The 26,298-nt window shown below is 51.3% G+C and overlaps 6 protein-coding genes across 21 annotated transcripts; 1 reads left to right on the top strand and 5 right to left on the bottom strand.

The window, feature by feature from the left end:
• Window positions 1-236: 236 nt before the first annotated feature.
• Window positions 237-1,310, top strand: PV10_05386 (uncharacterized protein; the record flags this gene model as incomplete). Its single annotated transcript, XM_016370059.1, has 1 exon — window positions 237-1,310. One exon carries the CDS (start codon window positions 237-239, stop codon window positions 1,308-1,310), a length of 1,074 nt encoding a protein of 357 aa, XP_016222352.1.
• A 4,172-nt stretch (window positions 1,311-5,482) lies between these two features.
• On the bottom strand, window positions 5,483-8,872 carry PV10_05385 (uncharacterized protein). The gene is made up of 3 exons (XM_016370058.1): window positions 6,948-8,872; window positions 6,246-6,898; window positions 5,483-6,189 (listed from the first exon to the last, which is right to left on the bottom strand). The coding sequence occupies exons 1-3, from the start codon at window positions 8,566-8,568 to the stop codon at window positions 5,761-5,763; spliced, it is 2,703 nt and encodes a 900-aa protein (XP_016222351.1). The 5' UTR covers window positions 8,569-8,872; the 3' UTR covers window positions 5,483-5,760.
• A 1,159-nt stretch (window positions 8,873-10,031) lies between these two features.
• On the bottom strand, window positions 10,032-13,034 carry PV10_05384 (uncharacterized protein). Its single transcript, XM_016370057.1, has one exon. The coding sequence runs from the start codon at window positions 12,280-12,282 to the stop codon at window positions 10,714-10,716; it is 1,569 nt and encodes a 522-aa protein (XP_016222350.1). The 5' UTR covers window positions 12,283-13,034; the 3' UTR covers window positions 10,032-10,713.
• Window positions 13,035-15,813: 2,779 nt separating this feature from the next.
• PV10_05383 lies at window positions 15,814-19,651 on the bottom strand. Of its 15 annotated transcripts, none has more exons than XM_016370042.1 (5): window positions 19,321-19,651; window positions 19,191-19,262; window positions 19,100-19,139; window positions 18,934-19,038; window positions 15,814-18,886 (listed from the first exon to the last, which is right to left on the bottom strand). In XM_016370042.1, exons 1-5 carry the CDS (start codon window positions 19,408-19,410, stop codon window positions 16,665-16,667), a joined length of 2,529 nt encoding a protein of 842 aa, XP_016222335.1. In that variant the 5' UTR covers window positions 19,411-19,651; the 3' UTR covers window positions 15,814-16,664. The 15 variants fall into 15 exon arrangements, with proteins under 15 accessions (XP_016222335.1, XP_016222336.1, XP_016222337.1 ...); XM_016370043.1 differs by having other exon boundaries at window positions 15,814-18,856; XM_016370049.1 differs by having other exon boundaries at window positions 19,191-19,651.
• Window positions 19,652-20,195: 544 nt separating this feature from the next.
• PV10_05382 lies at window positions 20,196-22,251 on the bottom strand. 2 transcript variants are annotated; one of them, XM_016370040.1, is made up of 2 exons: window positions 21,485-22,251; window positions 20,196-21,416 (listed from the first exon to the last, which is right to left on the bottom strand). In XM_016370040.1, exons 1-2 carry the CDS (start codon window positions 21,780-21,782, stop codon window positions 20,356-20,358), a joined length of 1,359 nt encoding a protein of 452 aa, XP_016222333.1. In that variant the 5' UTR covers window positions 21,783-22,251; the 3' UTR covers window positions 20,196-20,355. The 2 variants fall into 2 exon arrangements, with proteins under 2 accessions (XP_016222333.1, XP_016222334.1); XM_016370041.1 differs by having other exon boundaries at window positions 20,196-22,251.
• Window positions 22,252-22,722: 471 nt separating this feature from the next.
• On the bottom strand, window positions 22,723-25,298 carry PV10_05381 (uncharacterized protein). Its single transcript, XM_016370039.1, has 2 exons — window positions 23,705-25,298; window positions 22,723-23,658 (listed from the first exon to the last, which is right to left on the bottom strand). The coding sequence occupies exons 1-2, from the start codon at window positions 24,753-24,755 to the stop codon at window positions 23,627-23,629; spliced, it is 1,083 nt and encodes a 360-aa protein (XP_016222332.1). The 5' UTR covers window positions 24,756-25,298; the 3' UTR covers window positions 22,723-23,626.
• Between the last annotated feature and the right edge of the window lie 1,000 nt (window positions 25,299-26,298).

Genomic DNA, 26,298 nt, shown 5'->3' with positions numbered 1-26,298 from the left:
CTCGACTGCTTCGTCACCGTACCACACCTTCTCTTAGTCACGATTCGTCCTGGCAGTGGAAAGCGCAGATGTAGTGTCTCGTTGTCCTGAGCTATCTGGCGTTGTTGCTCAAGCGATCCCCCACAACCCACGCATTCATCCATTCGGTCATATCCTTCCTTCTCGATCCTTGACCACTATATCCTCACCGGCCCGGACTACCTACCCAAGCTGAAACCATTTGTTCATTCCTCACCATGTCGTTCGAAGGTTCCTCCGATCAGATTGAATGGCACATGCATCAACTTAGACAATGGATGGTGCCTACCTCGGTTTCGACCTCTTCCAAGAGCCAGACTGAGATGACAGCCTCGAGCTTCCCACCAGACTATTATCTCCAAAACGTCCCCACGAATGATCCATACGGCTATGATGCCTTCGCCAATGCGAGCCCTCTCTTCCCTTCTCTACAACGTGCCCATACCTTTGGCAATCTTTCCGACTTCAATCTAAACTGCAATTACTTTCCTTCGACCCAGGAGCCCATGACCCCTGCGACGTGCCCAGGTGAAGAGAAAGGACAGCTAGACGATGTTCTATCCATCTATTCCGATGCTGCTTCGAGCTACTTGTCGTCGGATTTGTCGGAACAGACGAGAGTTGGCTCTTTTCTGTCCTCTAGTAGGAACACACCGCCACTATTTACGCAACCATCCCCAGTACCCGAAACCACCACTTCAGAAGTTGATTCGCTTATGAAGGCGTTACAGCCTAGCCCATGTCAGAATCCGCCCGATGCGACTACCAAAGTGAAGAGGCACCTGTGCCCCTACCCCGATTGCGGCAAATCCTTTTCTCAACCAACTCATCTCAAGATCCATTTGCGCTCTCACACGGGCGAGAAACCGTACACGTGCTCCTTTGCCTCCTGCGGCCATGCCTTTTCCCAGTTGGGTAATCTGCGAACACACGAGAGGCGTCATGTGGGACAGCGACCCAACCGTAAACGAGCAAGCTCTGATCCCGGCGCCTCTCAAAAGAAATACACATGCCAGCTGGACGGTTGCCGAGCGTCCGAAGATGGACATCCAGGCAAGGTCTTCACTCAACTGGGCAATCTCAAGGCGCATATGAACAAGTTCCACAAGGAGACGTTGAACCGGCTGTCTCAACAGTTTACCACCAATGAGTATGACTCTGAGGAGGAAAGGCTGAGAAATTACTTTCAGGAGCTCTATAAGCACAGCAACAAAGGCATCAAAGGACGAGGGAAGGGTCGCAAAGTCGAGATCATTATCACTCCTGATGAATCCAAACCGGCCAATCCATGAAAAAGGCATTCTCGGGCCTGAGAGGGCAATCAGAGATTTCAGATATGAGAAATCCCACCTATATGGAATCATCACCGACTGGTTCCCAAACATTTTGCACGGTTCATGATGATGCAGGAGGTTGGATTTCGCTGAGAGGTGCCATACGCTATGCATGTCAACTTGAGCAGAGAAATCGTGCCCAGTACGCAGTCATTCAAACCTATGACCAAAAAGTCCTAAGCATCATTTTTACCATTATTGGTTTGATTTATTCTACGAAGATATGAAACTGTAAAATCACAAAGTCGCAGCAGTCTACCACAGAGGGTTGACGAAACCAAACACAAGCGAAATCGAACATAGGGATCAACGAGGGCACAGGGAAAAAAGGATGACAGTTTGATAGCTTTACGCTGAGGCCCAGTAGGGCCTATATGATATAGTGTATATTATATACAAAACTACCAAGAGTGTTTTGTTTTCTGAATTGCGGAGCTAATAGACGCAAAGATTCAGTCACTTTGTGTTTTTGATCTGAGCCAACTAATTCTAGCAGAATAGCAATGGGAGTCGTCTTTCGACGCGCAAACTGGCCCCGAGACAAGGCAACAGCGTCCAGAGTGATGGGAGAAATTGAGGCTGCGCGCTTAGAGGATCAGACCCAACCACGTTCATTGTATGACTATCCATGAGTTGGTTTGGGGCTTGGATAATGCGGGTGATGATGTTGTACAACAGAGCCCTGAGTAACGCAGTCATGACCATGGGGCCAACTTGTGTGACTCTCATTAGGGCGACCTCGTCACTGGCCCCACGCTCCATGTGACCTTGTAAGTCAGGATAGCTCCGCGATGTGCAAAGGCAAAGGCAAGGATCAGTTTGGGAGGGATTTGCAGAGTGGTGGCATCAGTGTAAAAGGGGCCGATCACTGCATATTACATGAGTGGACGCGGTAGCCTCCGATGGGATCAGCACGCTGGACACCCTGATTGTCCTGGTCTCTTGTACATAGTAACCCTGAAATCGAGGGGCTTAGCTCGAAATCAGGTACGAGTACCCATCTCGGAGATCTCGAGTCGGGCGAAGCCCCATGAGGCAACAGTTGACCACTGATGTTAGAGATCAGTCCCACCTGCGGATTGTTGCAATCTCAGTACTCGGCAAGGATGACATGGAGAAGGGAGATTCGAACAGCCTTCTCTGCATCAGGGAACAAGATCGAGTTCACGCAGTTGCGAAATGGGATCACATGCTCTTGCCACCGATCCCAGGATCAATCACTCAGAAGCGGACATTCAGAAGCACGTTGAAGAGCTTGGCTGTTGAGGAAAGAGGTTCAGAAGCAAGGTGAGAAGCGGTGTTTGAACAGGCACAGGTGTCGCTCCCACTCTCAAGAGAGGCAATAGCAACCTAGAAAAGAGAACGTACTGGTTCCTTTTTCATCTGACTAGTACCAGAATCAAGAACAATGCTCAGTGGGCGCGATAAAGTGTCATAGGATGGAGTCCTTGAGTTGGCTGTGTTGTTGAATGCCCACAACATACCGTAACACTTGGTCGACTGTCTCTCATCGGGGTTGGAATGAGGGGAGTCGACGAGGAGGCGGCAGGGTGGTTACACTGGAGCAGGTCACCCAATGGCAGGTTCAAGTTGAGGCGTGGGAGGACGGATGGCACTCATTGAAAATTTTGGAAGGGTGAAGGGCTGGCTGACGTGGGATTGGAATAAGAATCAACAGGCAGTGCTTTCCAGTCCAAGAGGAACCAGGGGTTGGGTCTGGAGACCTTGCGCCCCGAGGCTCACAGGTCGGGCAAGCCTGACTACCCAGGTCATATGAGTTCCCATGGTTGCTATCCAAATACAATGCTGTACGGAGCGCATGAGATGGGGTTGGTTCAAGGTTCACAAGGTTCAGGGCAAGAGGAATGATGAGGCAATAATGTGGGCGGTTGTGTGGGTTGAGGTGGCGTGGGTGGGTGCCAAGTGGAAGCCCAGGGTCAGAAGACATTTACATAAAGTATTATCCCACAGTAATTAATGCCTTGTTGTCTACGAGTACTGTATTCGTGATACTGCATTGAGGTTCGGTACCTACCTAGGTACCTTAGCTAGGTAAGGTACCCACCAGTGCCGCCTATGTGCAGTACCTGAGGACCTAAGGTACCGTGGGTCCTCGCTGGTAGAGATGGTGAGGAGCCAAAGGTGGATACGCATCCATACAGTACACACAATACTGGTTGACTAAAAAAAAGGCAGCTACCCAGCGTGCCAGGCACTGCAGGACCCAGGTTGATGACTTTGCTTTACTTTTGATCAGCCGAACCGAACCGAACCATTCACTAGGTAGCGGAGCATATCGTACCTGACGTACGGAGTATGCGTATGCAACACCGTATCAGGCTCTAAGCAGCAGATTCGAAGCAGGGGGCACATTGAGGAAACACCCGCTCTTACAGCTTCAGCGGCAACATGGGTCGCTGGGCCCCGAGCGACGGCAGTGTCTGCGCCTTACTTCCTCTGGAGACTCGGAAGTTGGCAATCGGTGAGCAAAAGCAGGAACAAAGCAGGAACGGCTTCCAAGTGTGCAAGGAAAGTACAACTCTTACTGTACAGACAGAGTGTTTCAGGACCAAGTCTGCACTTGCCATTTCACGATTGAAGCCTGGAATTTGTCTGGCGTCTACCACCGTCCAGAAGTTGATTCTATCAAGAAGCAACAACAATAACCGTCCTTGTCTGCCTGCAGCATGCAACTCGCGCCAACGTTGCAGGGAAAATGGATACTACACTGGGCAGCATGGCATACTGTACTCTTTAATCACGTCTTGACGCCCCATATACGTCAAACCACCTGTTGGGTGGTTGTGTGTGCCTTCTAGCTCGCTTCCAGAAAGCCTCTGACACCTCGCATGCCTCCACCCCCACGATGTCCAACTCCTATTCATGTTTTACCCATTCAATCATGTCAAGTCCCTTCATAACTGACTGGACAAGGTTGGTAATTGAAGCTGGTCAGTTTGACCATCACCAGGCAACCTGGCTCCTTCGACTATGAAGTAACGTATACTGTAACTAGTAACCTTTGGCGTTTCCAACGTGATTAGCCTGCCTTCTCCTTCTCTTTCCCAGATAGCCTGCTCGGCGGCGTCATTGGCTTCCACACTGTGACTCTCGAGGTAACCCCGACCCTGGTTGCGCGGTTTACTGTAGAATCACTTGGGCGTTGTCTTGCAGAACCCTAGACTGGCTGTCTACCTATCCAATTTCTCTCTCGAGCAACGTTCTCTTCCAACCAGTGTTTAGTTGTTGGTCTTTTCGATCTTTAGCTTCACCGCTGAACCAATTCCAACTTTCGAGCGCCATAAAACACCAAAAAATCCATGATGTTTCAACAACCCAGCGAGCCCAAGACCTTTGTCTTCACCTTTTCGGGGTGTTTCCAGCCAACAGACTAATTACACCCCCCCAGACCACCATTCCAAGACGAATACACGCATCACCCACGATCCACCTGTCAATACTGCACAGTATATTTTGCCTACATAGATTGCATCATAGTCACATTAAGTCGGCTCTGTTGACAAATCTCGATAAATCAGTATCATCGGCTCGGCCCAGATCTCTAGTCAGCCTTTGTCGCCGTTTTTATTCGTGGTAAGCAACACAATTCAACTTCAATCCGCCTCTAGTGGCTATTGGTCGATCCATGGGTGATAGATCTTCCTCGTTGGTACCAGATTCTAGTCTTGGTGATATCGTAACTGTGATTGATGAACAATGTCACCTTTTTGGGAGCCGACATGTTCCTCAAATTTATGCTTCATTCCGACCTTGAAACCACACGCTGGTGGTAGGGAAGAATTATCTAGACCAACGCATTTGCCCCTCTGTCTATTACCAGTGTCATTCACCACTTGGAATGATGCGATTGACGATTGACGTCACGATCTAGAAGGATCGACATGTTCTCACCCCGTCGATTGTTTCTTCATCTAGGCGAGCCTTGATCAAATGCCTTGACTGTCAGATCTAGCCTCCTCAGTCTCCTTGCTGTCAACGTGTGACCTCTTGCAAGTTGCTCGTCGAGGTCGAGGGCTATGTGGCAGATGCCGTTGGGAAGTGACTACTTCTTGAGAAATGATGTTGAACAGGGCAAGAGCATCATTCATATTGATGCTGCTGTAGCAGCTGTCAAGTCTGTCTCTCTTCCCTGACCTGACCTAGTCCCATTTCAGGCCATGCTATATGTCTTGAATGTATGAAAGTCGCCATTGCTCGCGGCATTTCCCCGGTCTGCATGAGATAAAGCCAGACATCATCGTTTACAAGGCTTATGGTCCGTCCATTGATAGAAAAATACGTCAAGAATTGTTGTACTCGAGTAGAAAGTTAGTAGCAGGGCACCGGCCTCAGCATGCACCCTGCGTCAGGCCTGGCACACGATGTGGTCCACAGTGAACCTCCCTAATCAAGGTGCCTTTTCATCTTCTTCCGCCATGCTTTCCAGGTTCCCTCCTGGTCTCTCACCGAGGCTGACAGAACTTCTCGAGCTCTTGTGACTTCGGGGGCGGCGCTCATCCCCCTGAGCACCGGGACTTCCTGCGGGCTTCCGCGGCGTCCCGTTGGATGCTGAGTTTATCGTCTTGTCGCTGTTCTGAGTCGACATGCTGCTTCCACTGTCCTTCTTCGTGGTCGGCGGTGGCCTGGCAAACATGGCTTTGAGAGCCGCTTTAGTTTTGGCCTTTTCTTCCTTTTCTTCCGCCGCTCTCTTGGCAGGATCTTCTTTAGCCTTTTCGTCTGCGTACTCTTTCCATTTTCTCCAGCCGTCGAAATCGATCAGAGCTTGCATACACCCCCATTCGGTGACTTTGCGCTCCATCCACACAAAATTGACGGGCTTGTAGCTCTGGTCAGCACATGCACACCTTCTGAAATACAGTAATGGTAACTTACCTTTGTCAAAAAGTCGTTGCAACCAGCGGCCAAAGCCTCGTGCCGATCACTTTGCAAACTGCTTGCAGTCAACGCGACGATGATGACGGGACTTTTGAATAGACTCTTGTCAGGAAGAGTGTCCTCTTCGCTGACAGGCCCATTGTTCTTGTTGGCCATCTTTAGACCGTGTTCCATGGGACTGACACTGAAGACACCGATGCCGTTGACGGCTTCGAGGCGGCGGATCTCCTTGGTGGCTTCCAAACCATTCATGACGGGAAGTTGAATGTCCATCAGCACCAAGTGAAAGCCGCCGGTCTTCCACATGTTGACCGCTTCCCTGCCGTTGACGGCAGACTTCCAGCGCACTTTGAGCCTCTTCATGAAGGCTTCGAGCAACTTGAGATTGATATTGTTATCCTCGACCAGGAGCACGTTGATGGGAGGGACGGATCCGTCGAGGAGGTTTGAAATAGCAGGTTTCGCAGGAGCAATTGCCTCTCCACTGGCCGACCGATTCGCATTAGGCATCTTCTTTCTCTTGGGCTTGTGTCCAGCATGAGGCGAGCCGGGGCGACCTGGAGGAGTGATGTTGAGTTCATTAGGTTGGGCAGGAGGGGTGGGAAGTGCAGGGACATTGGGGGCGGTTCCGTTGATCTGAGGCTTGGTTTCTGCATCACGGTCAGTCTTGTTCGTCAATGCTGGGATACTCGAACATACCTAGAACTTGACCATTTGGTTGGACAGTGTGGAGAATGGTTGGACTGCTTGTATGCTGTCTGGGGTACTTGGGTCTTCTCCTTGCAGTTTGGGAGCCAGGGCTAGGCAACAAGGGAGGCTGACCGGTGGTCAGGATTGACATTGCATGTGGGATGGAGTTTTGGTGTTGAACGTGGGCGAGGTGAGGGGATTGGACCGGCATAGGGGGGAAATATTCTCGGGCGCCATCATCGGGGCGATACTGTTCGGCAGGATAAAAGTAAGAGACCTGATGGTTTCCCACTCGGGGGGAGGCCCGGGGTGTGCGACGAGCGGGCACTTCGATGAGTAGAGCTTCGTCAATCGTCTGGCCACCAGGATAGTATGTTTCTAGGACTCGAGCGATGGGCTCATCGGGACCAAGAGGTCGTTCAGAGGCAACGTTCTTGTTGTGTGGTTCGCGACTAACGATCTTGAGAGTGATGTCGGGGGCATCGATGGTGCGGCCGAGGGAATTGGCATATTTGCTCAGAATGACATCTCGTACATTATCGACCAAATCATCTTCGGCGACTTCGACTCTGGTCGAAGACGCACCGGGTCTTTTCACCCATACTTTTCTCGGCATGACGAAGAGACTATCATGACTGGTGGGGGCTGTCGAGAGGGCGGGAAGGGTGGGAAGAGTAGGAGTCGATGGCTGCTGGACGACAAGGAGAGGAGGAGGAATTTTGGGTGGTTGAGGAATGGTTGTTGGAGTGGGGGAAGAGTCAATGTCGGCCAGTGTTGATGGAGGAGTCGGCGACTGGGGGCACGCGGGGTCTCTCAGAGCTTTAGGTAAGAGATCGGGGTGGATGGTAATGGCGGCGGTGGGAGATGAAATTGGGATCGACGTCGAGGTGGCCGGCGGAGTGGCAGAGGAGGTGGACGGAACTGGTACAGGTGCAGATGTGGCGGTGGTGGATGGAACAAGCTTAGGTAGTTCAAGTGGTTTACGTGTGGCTTGAGCGTCGGAGCGATTGTGCGATGAACCAGTAGGATCAGCCGGAGGTGGTGGCGGAGGTGCGGATGGAGATGCAGACACGGCAGATGGGGAAGCGATCGAAGTCGATGCAGCGGCATCGGGAGTAGTGGTTTTGGTGTCGACTGTAGTGCTGTGGGTGCTCATTACAACGGCAGAAGCCGAGCCGAAGCTGTTGGCAGTTGTGTCAGTGCTGGCTGTGGTGGTGCGGTGGTACAGCGGCCGAGGTGGTTCGGCCTGTTCGTTATTATCATTGGACGGCGAGTCAATTTCGGGGGGTTTCAGTGCCCTGTGGTCGTGACCCTGTCGTGCCTGTTTGAGATGGGCATGAACAGCTGTCTGGTCGAGGTCGAGGTTGGAAGGAGCGTCATCGTAGCTCTTCTTTTGAGCATCATTAGATTTTGTGCGATTTCTGCGGCGGTGCCGACTCAAGTTCGCGAGGGACGATATTGTGGGCAGTCCAAAATTGAAGCCCAGGCTTGACAAAGGCGCTACAGAGGCCCCCTCTGCCTCTCCAGATTTATCATCGCTCCGTTCATGGGCCTTGTCGTTAGTGGCATTGGCACTGAGACTGCGGAAGACGGGCACATGCGATCCGGGTCTTTTGCTGGACAAGGGCATGCCGTGAAGTTGCCAGGCTATGAAGGGCAGATATCTCCAAGTTGGAGATTGAAGGCGAGGAAGATGACAGATATCGGGTGGGAGAGAGCGGGTGCTGGAGCAGGCAACATGGAGCTGGCGCTGGTGACTTGCAGCGGCGGACAGCAATAGACGTCGCCAAACAGTAAGGAAGGAATAATTAGGAGAAGCAAATCACCTGGCCCGTTGTCTTCCTGGGGTGCGACCAGTGGACTTGGGCAGCGAGATGCTCTTTCTAGGGGGGGAGGGGGGACAGCTTTAGCGACAGCAGAGGAAAACAAGGCCGATATTGTGGACAAGAGTAGATGAGCGACAACTGTAGATATCCTTGCGGTGAAGCAAGAGTCAAGAGAAAAGAAACACAAACACAACGGTTAAGGTTAAAAGTGATGTACGTAAAGTATATACGATGATTGCACCGAATGAAGAGTACCTGTACCGACCACAAGGAGAAGCATGGAAAAGCTACGTGCTGGGTGTACCTAGGTAGGTAGTCAGTAGTAGATTTGTCTCAGGGCCGAGGCCTGTTGGACTGGGACATGACATCCATCAAGAGGTTATAACCAGGCAAGCCTTCTGCTTTCTGCTGCATTCATGTGGCCCCATGCCATCCCACCCTCCAACATCAAACTGTTGCATGCAATTTAATCAATAGCATTCGAACACGAATGAATCAGAAGCGACGGTGGATGCGGGCATCGACTGAAGTTCTCTTGTTTGCAGGAGCATGTAACGAGCGGCTGCAGGATATCAACATCAAGAGAAATGGGTGGGATCACGGATGGTGATAGGCTGTGACCTGGCGGTAGAGCGTGCAGTGGGCTCCCTTAGCCAAGTACCATTGTAGGTGGCACCAGCCCTATGGAGTATCGTTATTCGTCAGGCCAGGGCTTAAACGGCTGGATTAAGGTTGACAGGAGAATCGCCTAATGATCATCCCCCGACCCCCCCCTTTGGCCCCCGGGAAAGTCAACAACCCACTTGACCTTCCTTCAACTTGCTCAAACACAACGACTGGCGACCTGATGTGGGCATCATTCAATCCAGTCCATCAAAGATTCCATTTTCGACACCAGGATCAGGACTGATGGTTGTTACCCAAGCCTCACGAAGACCACCAATAAACCCTCTCTTTCAGATTTGTGTTCCAAAGTTCCAAGACCTGGCTTGTCTGGCACACCTGGGTAAGCAGAAGTTCCAGACTCCCAATTCATCAGTCTCTAGACCGACAGTCAAGTCGATATGCGGTTTGCTGACATGGCTGATGTACTCGCTGACTGTGTACCCTAACTGCACCGCGTCATCAGATACGATAGTCACTCACCATTTGATGAATCAGTACACGCCTGGGTTAGGGAAACACATATAATACTATTCAGTCAACTTGGGTTTTGCATCGCTGTCGATGTCAACATCTCGACAATTCTGGTTTCCATCAAAGATAGGTTGGCTTGCTCACTAATTGACAACACAAAAATATAGACTACTACCTAGGTATATAGGACCGCGCCTGGCGCATGACTTTCCTCGTCTTGCCATGTATCAAAATAATGAGATAATCGACTTGACCAATTCCTGAACACAGTGTTTATCCCACGTGCTGAACAATGCAACCCTCGCCGCTTTGCCTGACATTTGCAGTGTATGCGTCACTCAGACAGCTCAGTATTCCGTGATCGTCATCGCTTAGGAGCATTCTGACAGTCCACCCTCCCTTTGCATGTTCATAATGCCCTAACACGTTCATCCGCCACTTGCGTCCCCATTGTCCAAACATCGATATCAAAACAAACGGCTCAAAATGACAGTCCGTATGCAACAGAAAATGCGAATCCACGACTCTCATCCTTCAGACTAGTTCTCCGACTCAGCTCTGATGTGTTTCAACAACGCCACCCCGCGATCCAGTCCGTATGCCTGCCACTTTGCTTGCTCATTGTCTACTTAGCGGGGAATCTTTCAAATCCAAGAGGGGGAAACCCCCCAAAGATGCACCCAAAAAAAAGAAGCTCATCCATGAACTTCGTTGCGTCTGCAAGACAAGTACTCCAGAAACAAATGCTCAAATCATAGCCCGAGAGTGCAAAACTGTGAGCGTTCGGCTCCTTCAGTGTCGTGACAGATGCCCTATCTGCCGAGCATATAATCATGAAAGTTGCCGCCCGCCGTCGGGCCACCTAGACCGTGATTGACGGATATCCCTCTCATATTTGCCATGCCACCGGGGGTAAGCCCTAGCCCTTGGCCGACGAATTGGCTATGTAGAGCACCCCCCGGTCCCGAGCCATTGATGGGGGAACTCAACCCAGGTGGCATAGATAGCCCGGGCGGCGGTCCACTGGCGGTGGAGAAATGGCTCGGGGACATTCCTGCGACGAAGCCGTTCATGCTCATCGGCCCCGATGCGTTCAGTGGCGTTGTCGGATTAGCGCTTCCAGGCTGACCAGCTCGTACTCCAAGTGGATTCTTGGAAAAGCTCAATCGAATACCCCCCTTGACGCTGTTGTGAAGTTGTGCCCCATACAGTTCATTCAACGCCTTTGTCGCAAATGACACGTCTTCAAACTCTACAAAACACATCGGACCATTCTGCTTGGTCCGAAAGCATAGCCTTTTGTACCCCCTCTGTTTCGAGAACATGGCTTTCAGTTCGTCCTCGGATGTGTCGATCGGAAGGTTCCCTACATAAAGTGTGTTACACGGTGGATTCTGGTCTGCTGGGTTGACCGGCGGGTAGTTGTGGCGCAGGTAAGATGTGCTCGTTGCCGTATATGGGCCGCTTGACATGGAGTTGGGAGAAAACTGATTGTGAGGCGGTCGACTTTGTGCGGCCGACCTTGGTGCTCCGTACGCAGAAGCAGTGCCGTTGCTCATATTGGTGTTGAGCGAAAGCGCCGAGAATGCCGCAGTGGGAACACGCGTGTTGACTGCTTTGCGTGGGTTTTTGGCGGTGGATGAATTGTTCAAGTAGCCGAGTGGATCATTGAGTAATTCGCGAGTGTCTTCATCTCCACCGTCCTCGTCGATGACCATCTTGCCACTGACCCGAGATCGCTCTGTGACGGTGCTGTTGCCAGGCGAGTGGGGTGAAAACAGGGTCTGCATGTGAGAGCTGGTCTCGGAAGAAGAATGGTCTGGAGGGGAGGCAAGTAAAGGAGGAGAAGTCTTGTCCAGTGCCTGAAAGGTGCCATTAAAGCGAGATGATTTTTGCGTCATGTTCATGGCCGGCGACATCGACTGACCGATTTTGCGACTGGCTAATGGATCGATTGTGTTGCGTCGCGGTGCAGCTGAGATTGTCGAGTTCGAGATGACATCCACTATCATTTTAGCCTGACCTGCAGTGTTGGGCTTCCCGTCCAGAAGAGCCTGCACCTCTGTGGCGCCTGTCATTGAAGAGAATCGGGCAATGGCAGTGGAGAACCCGGCGTCGTCCTCGTACTCGTTGGGAACGATCTCGGTATCTTGAAGATCTTCGGCGAAGAGTAACATGGTTCTGACCGCTTCAGAAGTGGTATTGCGTGGCAGGCGTCGCAACAAAACAGTTGCGACAGCCACGGAGTTGTCGTTGGCCGTGGACATGCGCCGGTCTTGAGGGCCTGGTTCGAAATTTCTTGGGTCTGAAGTCAAGGCGTGCTGATTCGAGATGGTAGGATGCAAACGGTGGTCCAGCGGACTGAAGGCCATCGCACTCATGACCGCTGCTCAAGTGTACAAGGGAGGAGGTTGATCAAGGCCTGCTGCCACGGTGACCAGATGAATAAGCGGCCGTCCGGGACTAGGCCAAAGTTGCAGTTTCAGATCCAAGCTCCAACAGTGGCAGCAGAGTATTGCCAGGATGGGCTGTAAAATAGCAATGCGATGCGATGAAATGCTGGCGTGGTGGAGTCGCGACTTTAGAAAAATTCCTTGGAGATGGTCAAGCTGAGATAAGAATCAACGAAGCTGGTCATGTCACGGATCGTGGCGGTTCCGGGGGCGGTTTGATGCAAGGGTATGAGTGAAATGAAGTGGTTCCTTGGAAGAACGAGACCGGGGAGTGCCTTGACTGCTCAGGTCACGACAAGGAGGGCGCGAACAAGGAGAGGGAGCAATGACTGATGGCCGGATTGGACAGATGTGCGAGAAGTCGTCGAGAACTGTCGAGGGACTTGAGGAACTGAATAGACTGGGAGGGACGGGAAACAGTGCAAGTGATTGAGCGCGACGACTTGATAGACAGGCACGAAGTTGATGTTGAATGCGCCACGAGATGGGGCGAGGACGACGAGAAGATTAGCAGCGTGACAGGGCACTTGTAATAACCTTGCCGGTAGAAGTGTTGGGGAAATGTCGAGATGAGTCGAACAGTTGTGAGCGGAGCTGTCAGATGAAAGGCAGCGATGCCGAAAAGGCTGTGAGTCGGGGAGTCGTAAGTTGCACAGAGTACATGAGCGTGATGGGGTGAGTCGTGAGTGGGATATCGGTTGGTTCACTCCTTGAGAGGAGGTGGAAGATTTTGGCGGCGACGAATGGCCAGTCGATAGCAGCGATAAAGGCAGATGGAGCCCGTGTTTGGGTGTGTTCCTTAGCCCACCAGGTCGATCAATCGCGCCAATCCGGAAAGCAAGTGGCTTGCAGGGCGGGCCTAACCACCAAGCTGGAGGCACCAGGTGGGCAGGGTTGCGACACAAATCACGATCGAGCGGCGGCCGGACAGTGGAGAGGAAACGTTTGAGGGACTAAAGAGGCGGCATGAGAAGGTTCAACCAGTGGCCGGGGAGGGGCTTGCCTATTTGTTAGCGTGCCGAAGTTGACCTATGCGTCTTCGATAGAGGCACAGAGGGGAGAGATAGACGCGAGAAGAATGGGAGGGTCCCCGAGCAGGGCTTGGTGGGCACTGCGACATTCCTTAGCTGCACATGGCCGATATCATTGATCCCCAGATTGCGGATCATGTCATGCCGGCAATGTCAAAAGCCCCGAGGACGAGAACGAGGACGAGGACGAAAGAAAGGAGGAAATTGTCGAGATGAATTCCAAGTTGGTGGTTGGGTCAAGAGATGGTTGAGCAGTCCAGCGCTGCACAGGACAGGCACGGCAGGCACAAAGACACTACAGACACTACAGGCACTACTTACAGACAGGGTGCCCGGATTCATTGGGACGACACAATGGTGGGACGAGGGTTGAAGGCGGGTGCGCAAGGTCTGGCAGGACCTGGCAGCCGCACAGACTCGGAACCAGACTAGAGGATTCAGTACCTGGCTTGCCGGATAAACTGGGTGTTGCAAGGTACTCGTATGCAGCTTGAGGCTTGAGGCTGGCGGGCTGGCGGGCTTGCGATACAGTATCACAGTATCACAGTAACTTAAGTGCAATAATACTTGGCCGCCTAGCCCCATGGTGAAGGTGTGGCAGAGCCAGAGCCAGATGCGAGAAGAGAGAAGAGAGAGGAGAGAATTCGCGACGTTTGAGGCTTGTTTTTAGTCAGTATTGATTCTGTTCTTACGGAGATAGGTAAGCACGGTAGGCTCAAACCCCCAAACAATAAATTCATTTGCCTTGCCTCTGTGCTTCTGCCTCTTGCCTTGGATCCTATGCAGGCATGCAGGCTGCGGAATCATTGGTCCGACCGAGGTGGCGCAGTCGACATTCGTTCTGGATGAAGGTCTCAATCATAATAATTGACAGACGAAAGTGCGGGGGACTTGAGAGGATGTTCTAGGGTCTTTGAGCATCTGAGCAAAAACCAAAGGGGCCCACGACACTCTAGGCCTGAAGTTTATCCAAAAGGCAAGATACAGTCTGTACTCACATAGCAATAAGGTATACAGGATGTGGAACCAAAAAATGGCCCCTTCGACCTCTAGCCTGAATCATGCGGGACTACCTACTCTGTAAAGCCCTTCTGCCTTTCCGTCAACTGCCTTTCGAGATGATGGCTGTCAAAGGCTCAAAGTCACAGCCATGCTTGCGCTCCTACTCCCGCTCATCTTTTCTCAACCCTTTGCCTAGCCAATGCTGACACAAGTTGTCGAGGCAAACAAGTAATACTAATATCACCCGTGCATGCTCGTGTATGTAGGTACCCCTGGATCTTGGTGGCCACGGGACTTGCCATAGGCTGGATAGCGAAAGTACACGTAGCAGGTAGGTACCCACAACCGCAGGTGCCCAGGTCACGATACAAAGGCCCAGGCCGCTTGCGACAGGTGAAATTTTGACATCCACTCACTTGCAAGTCGTCCAAGTTACGATTACAGTACGTGAGGACCAAGTCAAGCCTTGCCGGATCGTATCATGATATCAATGGATGCCGATTGCACCATATCGCCATACCGTAGTTAGTTGGGAGGGGTTCCGGAATCGTGGCCAAAGGCAGTTGATCAATGGCTAGATGATGGCTTGGGATTGGAAGGCTGGAGGTCTGAGAGGCAAGGCTAAGCAAGCCCATGGGGCTCTTCAGGCTCTTTAGGCTCTTGGAGGGGGTGTGAGTGGGGTGTCGTGGGTCCCTAAAACGGCCTGTGAACCACTCAGATCGCCCATGAAACCCAGTGGGTTCTACGGATCCTCGGGCATCATGGGCCACCTGTGCCCCTCCGCCCGGAGTATGCACAAGCACGCAGCCAGTGGGCCGTCATCCAAGGCCCTCGAGGCAATCGAGGCATCCATGGTGCATGGCCATTGTTCAATTATCTATTGTTGATAAGAAGACATCATACGTGTATCCATGCCTGCTTGCTGACACTAGAGATGTAATACTGTAGTGGTCAACCGATTCGAGGCCCGAGGCCCAGCCTATGGACCTCTTGGAAGCTGCGACTCTTGTTCTGGAAAATGCCCAACACTCACCACTTCCTGGCACTAAGACCTCATCACCACATCTGACACGCTTGGTCACGTCCATTTTTCTGTCTGATCGATCACGAAGAGGGATTTACAATTGAAGACGCAAAGGACACTTGTTCTGAGTGATAAGAGACTGGTAATCCATGGTGTTCTTTCTGTACCTGAAGGCCTGGTGTCCTTTGGTGGGAAGGCATGGATGGCCAAGAGTATTGTGGTATTCTGCCTGGTCATCTCTTTGGACAAGCTTTGGCAATTACCTCAGATTCTGCGCACACCGTACTCGTAGATACGGTCGCTTGGGGCCTATCTAACTAGATTCGGCCATCTGCCTCGCAGAATTCCATACGAAGTACATACGCAAGATGAAATGTATACATGCACATGTCTTCATACATACTAGTACCTACCTACACCCACGTCTGCTTTTTACGTCGAGGGACTTTTCCTATTGTGTCCATTGAAGGGCTCAAACTCTGGACAAACTGTACAAGTACTATCAGATGGCTTCCTTTTCTGGCCGCACCAACTACATCCCCACTCCTGTTTTCTCTTTCCACATTGCCCATGTTGTCCAAGTCCAGAATGTCAGATCTCCAACTCTAAACGCCTCAAAGGCGGGGGGGGGATGTCTTCTGGCCAGCCGGGTAGTTGATATCCATGTGGGATCGCCATACCAAGCTCTTTGGGGCCTGCAAGGTTTGGACGTGGTCAAGCAAGTTCATCATGACTCGTCCATCACTTTTGACCCGACCTTGGTCAAATGTCATCCTATACCCAGCAATTGATAGGGCAGGTTGGCCGAGAGCCGCATGGCAACCATGTTCCTCTTTGGACCCGTCGTCAATCTGCCCTGACACCTTAAACTGGCTGGATCCACTATACACGTAGTCTTGCGTGCAAGTTCACTGAAAAGCACATCACATCTACTACGCTGCTACATATCCTCTTGACTGCTGCCTACGTCTAATAACATGCATTGATGATAATCATCGATTGATGGCAACTGACACTACCCAATCACGACAGGTCCAAGGGCCATGCATCAGATCGCTGTCAAGCTCGCTGGTCAAAGAGACTCGTGGTCAAGTCAGCAGTTCAAGAGGATTGGGCTACATGGTGCGACCTCAGCATACTCTTTCATGCTTCGTACAGCCCTTATCGCCAAACGATGTCAACAAGCCCCTCGAATGCTGTTCAGGAGAACCTGGGTATCCAGATGTCGCTTCCCGTGTCACGAAGAACACCAATCACATCCATGGTGATTCAGAGGTCATCCCATCGTTTTCAATATGCATCGAGCTTCCACGCTCGTCCGGATCAACCTTTTCCGGTATCTTCTCTCCATACTTTTGCATCATTTGCTCAGCATGTAGACCGATCCTGTTGCCTTTCTTTTCCTGCATCTCCTGTTGATCCGAGATCTCTTCGTATGAAGGCGGCAGTTCAGACAAGGTGGCATAGCTGTCACACTTGATTCTCTTCGGCGATGCCTGCCCATCCTCATCTCGACCTAGGCTCGAGGTCGACATCGGCGTGAGCTCCCGCGCAGAGCTACTCGATCCATTTTGATCGGTTAAGGGAACATCTTCAAAGTCAATCGTACCATTTTCGTTGCTTGAATCCGGTCGTAACCCTTCTTCACTTTCAAGTTCTTCATGGAATGCCTGGTTGTCGCGATTAACGAAATGTTTCAGGGCCATGTTAAGCTCGCCGCGAGGAAAGCTCATGGCATATTCGTTGGCATACACTAGAACAACAGACGAGTGCTCTGACTTGATGGCCTCGAGCACTTCCGCTTCAGTGACCTTGCGAGCTTCGTATGGCTTTGGACCTTCAACCTCGGCGGCAGTCAACTCTGGAGCAACATTCAGGTCCAACCCGGCTCCAAATCCCAAAGTTCTTTTGGACGCTTCTGCCTGGGACTGCGTAATAGGACCTTGAACCGGTCCTGCAGGACCCATCTGCTTGTAAAGTTCGTCTTGAATCCAGGCAAGCCTCCACCATTGCCACTCAGGATCCTCAGAGCTGTCATCATCTTGATCAAGCATCAAAAGATCGGTGTTTGGGCGGCGCAGATAGGTGATGGTGGGTTTTGTTGAAACTCCTTGCAGGGTATATTTGTGCTGGGGCATATTCGGGCTTTCTGGCGTTGGCTTTGTCAACTGCAACGCAATCTCCCTCATTTTTTGGCGGAGCTCGGATTTCCTCATCTCGAGCAGTTGCAACTTTTGTTCGATGCGTTGAACAACTTGCTGTAGTTGATTGCCCAACTCACTGACCTCTGCACGGGCGTCGGTATCACTTGATAGAGAATCTTGGACACCAACACCGTTTGAAGCAGAGGCTGATGATCCGACTGCATCCATCGATACCTTAGCCGCGGCATCGAGGACGTCGCGAATCATCAGGACCCTGTTGTCAGAAAGTTTGACCATTTCGCAACGATGTTGGAGGTGAGTACAATGGTCGATCTCTCGGCGAACCATATGCAACTGCTTACGAATTTGGCGTGTTGCTCCACGGCACTCAAACATATATCGATCCGGAAACCATACTGGATCTAGGGTCAGGTCAAGTCCATTGTTCCGACCACCATGTGGATCGTAGACGCGAACAGTGAATATTTCCGCAGCCTTAGCGATCCAAACATCTTCAATGAGACCTCTTTCATCGTCCCATATCGTGCTGTCGAGCAGATTAACCAGAGTTTCGCCGGGGATTCGATTGACGGGTGGCTCAACACATAAAAGAGGTTTCTCCTCAGCGACACCGTCGCTGGAACTTGGGCCCTTTGCCGCAACGGAAGTAAAGACTTGGTTCAGCTGGTCTGATGGAGCCTGATCGTCAGCGGTATCGCTCCAGGCCGTCAGCCATCGTATAAAAGCTCCATCGCCTCTCGCAGCGCGGACTGCCTGGAGATCGGCCAGAGCGTCTACACTGCCGTAGGCACGGTCTGTCTTGTCGAGGAACGCCATCAAACATTGAACTTCAGCTAGCAAGTTACATTGGTCGCGATCGATTTGGAGCGAACTGTCGGTCGACAAAGCCTTTGTGTTCTCGTCGGATGTTCCTGACCACCAGCTGGCGTCATGCCCATAGTTATGGACCTTCAAGGGGCGCATGAGCAATGCTTCCCTAGCAAGCGGGATAGAATGGTATATGGTAACCAGGGGTGCCAGGTACTCTGTCTCTTTGCTACCGCGCAAAAAGGCTGGCTCATCGTCCATCCTGCGCCTCTTCGTTGGAGGTGGGTGGTCGACTATTTCGCGAGCAGTGGAGATGGTCGTCAGGGCCCAACTTGACGGCTCATAGAATTCACGTCGAGCAGGGCCGAATTTGCTATGCGCGGCCGTAACACCGTTTTCCTGCGCAGGCAGAGTGGAGCGCATCGACTCTGCCATGGCACGTTGGAGCTCGGGGTCGTTGAGATCTTCTTGTTCTTTCAAGGTCAGTGCAGAACTTGTGACGGCTGTCTTTTGGTCAGAATATGGCGATATGATCGGAGTTATCGCATACCTGACGCATGCATGGCCGATAGGTCAATTCTGTGTCCGTGGTTGTCCACCCTTGAAGGCGGACGAGACATCGGGGGGGCGCCTCCCATACTAGAATCATCGTTGACTTGAGACAAAACGGTCAGTCATGCAGGATCAAAGTGCAGAGGTGTGCAGAAGTCTCTCACAAGGGATATTATCTTGATGCTGCCACTCATTTGCTGGGAGCTACCAATTTTTAGACCTCCTTCTTAATGGATTCCTCAATTGGAAACTCACAGGTTCCATGACAGACCCACTCGGATCTTCGAAGAAGGCATTAACGGCCGAGTTGACATCATTGTTATTCTTCTAGATTGCCATGCTTCAGTCAATGAATCGAATCGTAAGGGATGTTGCGGCAACGAACTTTGAGTAGAATTCGTGCCTGCGGCTCGTCAAGGTTTGTGATAGCGATTACTTGGAAGATGTCGTCTGGTGATGGTTGCTCGCCACCCATAGTGGCACCGGATTCGACGAAGGCCAGAGGGAGGAGAGATAGATTCTGCGGGTTCCAGGTAGGTATTCAGTTAATTAGTGAGTGGGAAAGGATGTTGTGGAGGATTTCGCTGGCGAAACGATGCCAAAGAGAGGCAGCATTCTAGAACCAAGGTCAATTTGAAGCTGGAAGGGTCATTTTGAAAGCCAGGTCAATCAATTGCCGTAGACATTGATCACGATCAGATGGATGTGTAGGCCGGTTTGTTTGCAAATGACAGTGGAAGGTGTGACGATGACGGTGATATAATAATAATCGTAAATTGCTCATCAGGGAGCCTCAAAGTTCACCACCCAACCAATTCACCCCCAGTCTCGGGCTAAATTTTAGGGCCCGGGGGCCGGGGGAGGGGACTTCCGGGGCGTTGTTTAACTACCAGGATAGTGCTGTATAGGCGTCCTCTCAATACTGGTTGAGCTGGCGTGTGATGCCTAGCTACCTAACCAACCGTAAGTCGTAAGTCATTAATCCCACGCGAATGAAGTGTCTCCGCCTTGGTACTAGGTATCTATCACGATACAAATAAATAAACGAACAAGGCTCTGTGTTCTATCAACCACAACCTAGTGAAGTCTCCTGGTACCATGGCGAAACTTTTATACTATGTATAGGTGACAGGCCTAGGCGGGTTCCGACATCTTGGCCAGCCCATTGCATTTAAGAGTGCCAAATACTCGACCAATAACCGTATCGTTTTTCATGGCATCGCAATATTCAAAGCGTACGTCCAGCAACAGAAGTGAACATGCCTTAACAATCCAAAATGACATACAAATACGTAACTATCAGCATGGCCAACGCCATCGTCATATGTAACCACGTCAACAAGACCCGCACCCTTTGCCTTGCACCTTTCATGACCAGGTGTTCCAAACATATGCGCGAGGTGGTATGTAATATTCCAACTTAGAACGAGGCAAACGCTTCTTCCCACTCCTGCCGAAGTTCATCGGTGTATTTGCCGCGACCACCTTCGCTCTCTTCTCCCTGTACGGGATCGGGGTACTCATCAAAATTGCCAGCATCTCCAGCCCACTCAACCCGGGGAATGATGGGACCACGCCGCCTGCGGTAGTAGATCTCATCCCAATCGATGCCGTCAAAGAAATAGTGCTCCATGACTCTCTTACTGCCACCGGCGATGTGGCCGAGGCGCTGAGTGGGGTCAGTCTTACAAAGTGCAAGTATAAAGTCCCTGGCGGCTCGGGGCACGTGGAGACTGTGTCGGTGTCCTTGATGGCTGGGGTGAGAGGTGGGAAATCGTATGTGTCCGGCAACAATCTGCTCGTATATTCGCATGGGGTTCTGATCCCAAAAGGGAGGTTGTCCAATCAACATTTCATAGACCAAAATTCCGAGGGCCCACCAGTCGACCGCGGTGCCATGTCCAGTGTTACGGATGACCTCGGGCGCAAGATACTCTGGAGTTCCGCATAGTGTATAAGTGACACCTGCGCCACTGGCTTGAGGCTCCATTTGCTCGTCGCCTAGTTTGGAGAACGCCGATGGTGGGTCCTGGGCAGGAGGCAGGTATTTTGCAAAGCCAAAGTCAACCAGCTTCAAATGGCCATCGACATCAAGGAGGATGTTCTCGGGCTTGAGATCGCGATAGGCGACAAATTGCACCTCATGGAGATAGGCAAGGATTAGTGTAATTTCTGCAGCGTAGAACTGAACGGTGGAAAATGGGAAGCGACGAGCGCGTCGCAAGTATGAAAAGATCTCGCCTCCGGGAGTATAGTCCAAGAGCATGTATAAGGATGTCTCGTCGGAGAAGGAGGTGATCAAATTCGTGATAAAGGGATGGCCTGCAACGGCAGCAAGCACATCTCTCTCGTTGCGAACATGTTCAACCTGCTTGAGTTTGATCACATCAACTTTTTTCAACACTTTCAGTGCAAACACCTTGTCCCGATCCTGTGGAAGCGGCTGGGCGAATCGACAGAGCCACACACGCGCAAAGGTGCCTATGCAGAAGACACAGGTTAGTGGGCCGATCATCCATCTTGTTCTGATCAGGTATCAATGTGCTCACCAGTGCCCAGTGTTCGCATCAGGTCAAAATCGGTGACTTTGAGGCGTCGGGAGGGTTGCCCTCCCTGTTTTCTCTTGGAATCGACCGAATTCTCCGCTGGGGTCAATGCTTCGTTGGAAGCCGGCTGTAGTGCATGTTGGGGGGAAGGATCTCTGTCGTTTGGGCGGCTTGGTTGAGGGTTGGAGGCGCTTCGCACGTTGTGGGGATTGCTGGTGCGCAGATGCTGTCTATGACCTTGAGCTGAGGTCGCTCTCGCCGGCGGCTGTTGCGACGACGGGTGAAGGGTCGTGGTGCTCATCGGAGCAGCCAATTTGCATCTTCTCAGGCTAACAGCCAAGGAGGCCTTTTCTCATGTCGGGGTCGATGTGACCTCATGCGAACTGGGTGAGGGTGGCTGGGTTGGAGGGGGAAATCGGCGGGGGAGAGTGCGTTGTGTGTAGATGGTAGGACAGGTATTGGCTTCTGTGGCCTAGGAGATTGAGGGATCTGGTGGTAGATAGCAAGCGCCGGGAGAAACAGCAGTCTCGAGCGGTCGTCGCAGATGGTGGTACAGGCAGATGAACAGGTGGATCAAGTTATGAGGACTTGGGTCTCGCTAATCCATGCAAGAAGTGGTGTAGTAGTTAATAACTGACGCTGCCGCAATGGAAACCAGACTACAGAGCGCAAAGGAGAGGCCAGGAACCGTGGCCTTTATTGGTGGGAGACAGATTACGGTAGCGACGATGCGAGGCTAAAGTCTGGAGCCGGGCGAGCCATTCATGATGGGATTGAAATCGCCAACGAGGAGCTCGCATGCAAATCCCGGACTGCAAATCTCTGGAGTCTGACGAGGGGCGGATTGGCAACGGCTGGTGGACATGCGTGACATGACGAAAATTGGCACCAACTCACAGAGCCACAGAGGACACAAAATGCTACCAAGGGTAAAGGACACAAGCGCACAAGGGCCCACGGGAGATTCGTTAGAGGACGTTGAGGGTCCTCGAGCAACAGACGATCGCCCGTAAAAGCATTTGCACTTTTATGCTCAAGTCAATTTCATTTGCTGCTAAACTACAAACAGCTGCCTGAGTCCATACGGAGTAGGTGGCACTGGGGACAGGTGTGGGTTAGCCGTGGTGGGCATTATTAAAAAACCAGCCTCTTACGCCCACTAAGTTATTAGTACCTACGGAGTAGTAGTACCCACGGTACCTCATACAAGGCACAAAGCTCAGAGGTCAATGCACATGACTGCCAAGTTTTATTGATTCTCCAGTATGAAATACTTCTTCCTCAACACGGCACAGTATTCATACGATGGTGATCAACTAGAGCTGCTCCCCTCTTGGACAAGACATCTTCATTCCCCTTGGTCATCTAGGTCAATATGAGGCCACCCGTCCGGATCGAGTGTCACGCAGGTGGGGCTGCGATCTGTAAGAGAAGGGTCACCCATGAGGCTTAGTGAGATATCAACTTTCGATGACCCTGCTGCTTTCGGTATCTATTTGCTTCCTCAGACATCTCAGCCGTAAACCCTCGCATGTCTCGAGAATCTAGTGCACATTTCGTATTCCTCATTGATTGGGATTGCAGATGTTTTGCACCGCCTTCCATATCCAGCCCTGTGGCAGATGAAGAGGTGGAAAAGTGACCACACTCCAAGTACCTGATCGCATTCTGTGTCTCTCTGGCAGAAAGCAGCGTAAGATCTAAGGGTCTTCGATGGTAAAATACATCGACCAGCACACGCTGCGAATAGCGCTAGATATTCCGTTTCGAGTCAATAACAATATTCGGTATGTGCGTTCGGCCCCACCAATTTTATGGAGTACACGGACGTTGTGTCTTGTTATCACCTGGACCTGGAGATACGGGTCGACATTCATAACTACCTCCTATCGTACACGTTATTGGTTTGCCCTCTCTGACCGTCTAGAATACCTATCGTGAAAGCTTGAGTCGTTCACCTTCAACCTGCTGCCGCGACCTTAATGCACTTGCACTTCAACTAACCTAGTTGCTAATTGCATGGGGATGTGTGCTGCGTCGATATGGCGGGTCGAGAATGGAGACGGCGAAGAGGGTTTACCGTCCTGCGTATGCAGGACAGGGCATTCACCTTGACTCGACGACTGTTATTAGCATCCGGGCTAATCACATTCGTTCATTTTCGGGCTTCCAAGATCCTGCAACGAAGTTAGCAACATTCAAGGCGAGTACTTCGCGACATACCATCAAATTCGTGTTTTACAAAGGCCATGGGATGGTCAGCTCCTTCCGCACCCATCTGGCCAACGCCAGGGCTGAAACTGGTGATTGGTAGGACGACAACATCCCCAACTAGCTTATGCTCTTTGATCCCGAAAAAGTCGGAATACGAGACATTGGACCTTCGAGAGGTGAAGTCGAAATAGTCCTTGTTGTTAAAGTAGGAGAAAATTGCATCGGTCCATACCCCGGGACCGGTAAACTCCATGATCCCCTTCTCTGGGGCTTTGCCTTTCCGCAGCTTGCCAGATCTCTTCATTTTCAACGTGTCCTCGGTGATTGTGGCAACAATGTCTCGCAGAACGGGATGTCCAGGCTTGGCTTGAATTGTCCACTGACAGAATTGGATCCTGCGGGCATACCAGTCCGCCCAGTCCGCTCTGTCAGGGTCGGCCTCAATCCCAACTACCAAGCCCACCGAGGCCTGGTCCAAACTTTGTGGGAGCCAGTCGGTTGCAGATTGCAACGCCTTTGTGTCAATATCACTGTAGATCCCACCCCTCGCCAACAAGATCAGGTACCGGAAGAAGTCTGCCTTGAGGACCGGAAGAGGCATGGCTTCGTACGCTTCAATAACCTCTGGTACAGACGCGAAGAGATAGCTGATAAGGTGAACCGCCGCTGCGTCGGTGACAAGTTCGTGAACAAACAAGGGGTGTAGCTCTGACCACGACGCCTCAAAGGGTCTCAACCTTCCCTCGAAATCACCTGAATCAGGGCCAACCTTCCAAGTTTGCCATATATACGCCGGGAATTTCCCCTCCATGTCATATGTAAAATGATACTTCAGTCTTTCTCTCAGGGATCTGGAAGCCACGTCTTGAAGAGTTGCTTGGTCGACGGCATCCTTCTTTGGGGCTCTTGGGGGTGGATATGGCCGCTTGGACGACTCATCACTGAGTGGATATGATGGCTCTGCTGTAGACTCGGAGACTGAGGACTTAAGCAGGAAGAAGAGAGCCAGGAGGAGGATGGCAACGACGAGCGCTCTGCGAATGGGCGAGGAGAGGACCATCCTGTCACAATCACTGGCCAGTCGGCCCGGACAAGTGTGGGACTGCTTCTGGATTTTAGATACCAACGTCTAGCAGCAAGGGTGTAGGTTGGTTTAGGGTCCGCCGTTCAGTAGGCTCGAGTGAATAGCACCAACGTGTGCAAGGACCATGCAGCGATTCGTCCGTGTATGGTATGGAAAATGTGTTCATCTCCTCATTATTTCGGCGTACGCACGCTTGTTTTCGATGAATGCGGCAATGGGATAAAGAAGACGGGGGAATATGCTGGGACTGTTTGCCCTCGAGTGACGGTGGCCGTTCAAAGGATGCGAGGGTACGGGGAGAGGACTATGTACAGGGAGGATGTTGTGATCTCGATAGAGTAGGATGCTCGATGGCAGTTTCGCTGTCACGAAATTTGAGAGCCTGGCCGGTGGAGGTGGCCGCGCATATCTGCAGGATGTGGAACAGGAAACAAGGATAAATAATATCGATGATGTACTTGTTTCAGGGGAGTGTGATTGCACTCTTTGTTGCCAGCTGTAGTGATCCGTTCCAATGCCTACGAGTGCCCCTGGAGCGGCGAACCTGAAGAACCTTTGAATAATTAAGTTTATCTTCTGTGCCACGGGTGCCACAGCCTCAGGCATAAACCTCCCTGCGGAGTTCAGGGTGCGCCTGAGCCCTGACGCAGCCTGTGTCACTTCTAGCTTTACATAGTTTAGTGAACATCCAAGCACTGCCTACTCCTTACGCATGGGTAGAGAGTGCACAGTCCCAGTCAGGCTCCACGTCAGGGAGCGATCTACAAGCTTTCCAGCGCGCCTCGCTAAATGTCAAACCCCGAACGATCCCGCCAAAAAATAGTAACACGAGGGCCACCAGGTCTCGATTCCACCTATTAATGGTGTCGAGGTGTCTATCCTCCTGGTCCACTGGTAGGGCTCCCACGCGTACCCTGTACATCAAGATAATGCCTCAAGGCTATCGTGTCGAATCTTTTCTGTTTTCTTGGCCTACAACACCACTATGTAAAACGGAAATAGCCAACTATTGAGGTTGACATGACATCTCAACAGATCATGCACTTGCAAGAAATCGACAAGAGCTCTGATGTCTGAGACTTTATCTGGTAATTTCAGAGCGACAAACTGTGTGGATTTGCAGGTCCTTTCTCCCATTCAAACAGAGAATAAATAAACAAGCCTTATTGCAGCTGCAAGTTTGATGATTAGGATCCATTTCATGACAAGTTGTGCCCACGAGCATTTGCCACAAATCATTCTTGGATTACAGTAAGTACCTATTTCGTCAATATAGCACGTCAACAACATTGGCAATGTTTGCAGACTACAACTAAGCGAATTTGACGTTTACGGAGAATGTCTGTACATTTGGATAGCCTTATAGTATCTATAGCTCAACGCTCATGCTAGCATTAATGACGTTCTTGTTAGTTGCAATACTACTTAATTTGCCATGATGCTGCGGTCCTGGTCCTCATCTTTGTTTGTTCAGAAGTCTTCTCGAAGTTCTATGCCTACAACTCGTACGCCTATAATA

This window comes from Exophiala mesophila (genome assembly GCF_000836275.1).
Source record: "Exophiala mesophila strain CBS 40295 unplaced genomic scaffold supercont1.4, whole genome shotgun sequence".
Taxonomy (NCBI): Eukaryota; Fungi; Ascomycota; class Eurotiomycetes; order Chaetothyriales; family Herpotrichiellaceae; genus Exophiala; species Exophiala mesophila.
This window is presented reverse-complemented; position numbering and strand designations above follow the sequence as displayed.

What these genes read in the sequence shown, in the direction of transcription:
- PV10_05385 (XM_016370058.1), bottom strand. Translation starts at nt 8,568, where the DNA reads ATGCCCTTGTCCAGCAAAAGACCCGGATCGCATGTGCCCGTCTTCCGC. An exon ending in ACCAAATGGTCAAGTTCTAG is followed by an intron (nt 6,899 to 6,947) that starts GTATGTTCGAGT and finishes ACCGTGATGCAG; the next exon opens with AAACCAAGCCTCAGATCAAC. An exon ending in GCAACGACTTTTTGACAAAG is followed by an intron (nt 6,190 to 6,245) that starts GTAAGTTACCAT and finishes CAGAGCTACAAG; the next exon opens with CCCGTCAATTTTGTGTGGAT.
- PV10_05384 (XM_016370057.1), bottom strand. Translation starts at nt 12,282, where the DNA reads ATGAGTGCGATGGCCTTCAGTCCGCTGGACCACCGTTTGCATCCTACC.
- PV10_05383 (XM_016370042.1), bottom strand. Translation starts at nt 19,410, where the DNA reads ATGGGTGGCGAGCAACCATCACCAGACGACATCTTCCAAGTAATCGCT. An exon ending in GCATCAAGATAATATCCCTT is followed by an intron (nt 19,039 to 19,099) that starts GTGAGAGACTTC and finishes TTTTGTCTCAAG; the next exon opens with TCAACGATGATTCTAGTATG. An exon ending in ATCGGCCATGCATGCGTCAG is followed by an intron (nt 18,887 to 18,933) that starts GTATGCGATAAC and finishes ACCAAAAGACAG; the next exon opens with CCGTCACAAGTTCTGCACTG.
- PV10_05382 (XM_016370040.1), bottom strand. Translation starts at nt 21,782, where the DNA reads ATGAGCACCACGACCCTTCACCCGTCGTCGCAACAGCCGCCGGCGAGA. An exon ending in GATGCGAACACTGGGCACTG is followed by an intron (nt 21,417 to 21,484) that starts GTGAGCACATTG and finishes TCTTCTGCATAG; the next exon opens with GCACCTTTGCGCGTGTGTGG.
- PV10_05381 (XM_016370039.1), bottom strand. Translation starts at nt 24,755, where the DNA reads ATGGTCCTCTCCTCGCCCATTCGCAGAGCGCTCGTCGTTGCCATCCTC. An exon ending in TGTAAAACACGAATTTGATG is followed by an intron (nt 23,659 to 23,704) that starts GTATGTCGCGAA and finishes ACTTCGTTGCAG; the next exon opens with GATCTTGGAAGCCCGAAAAT.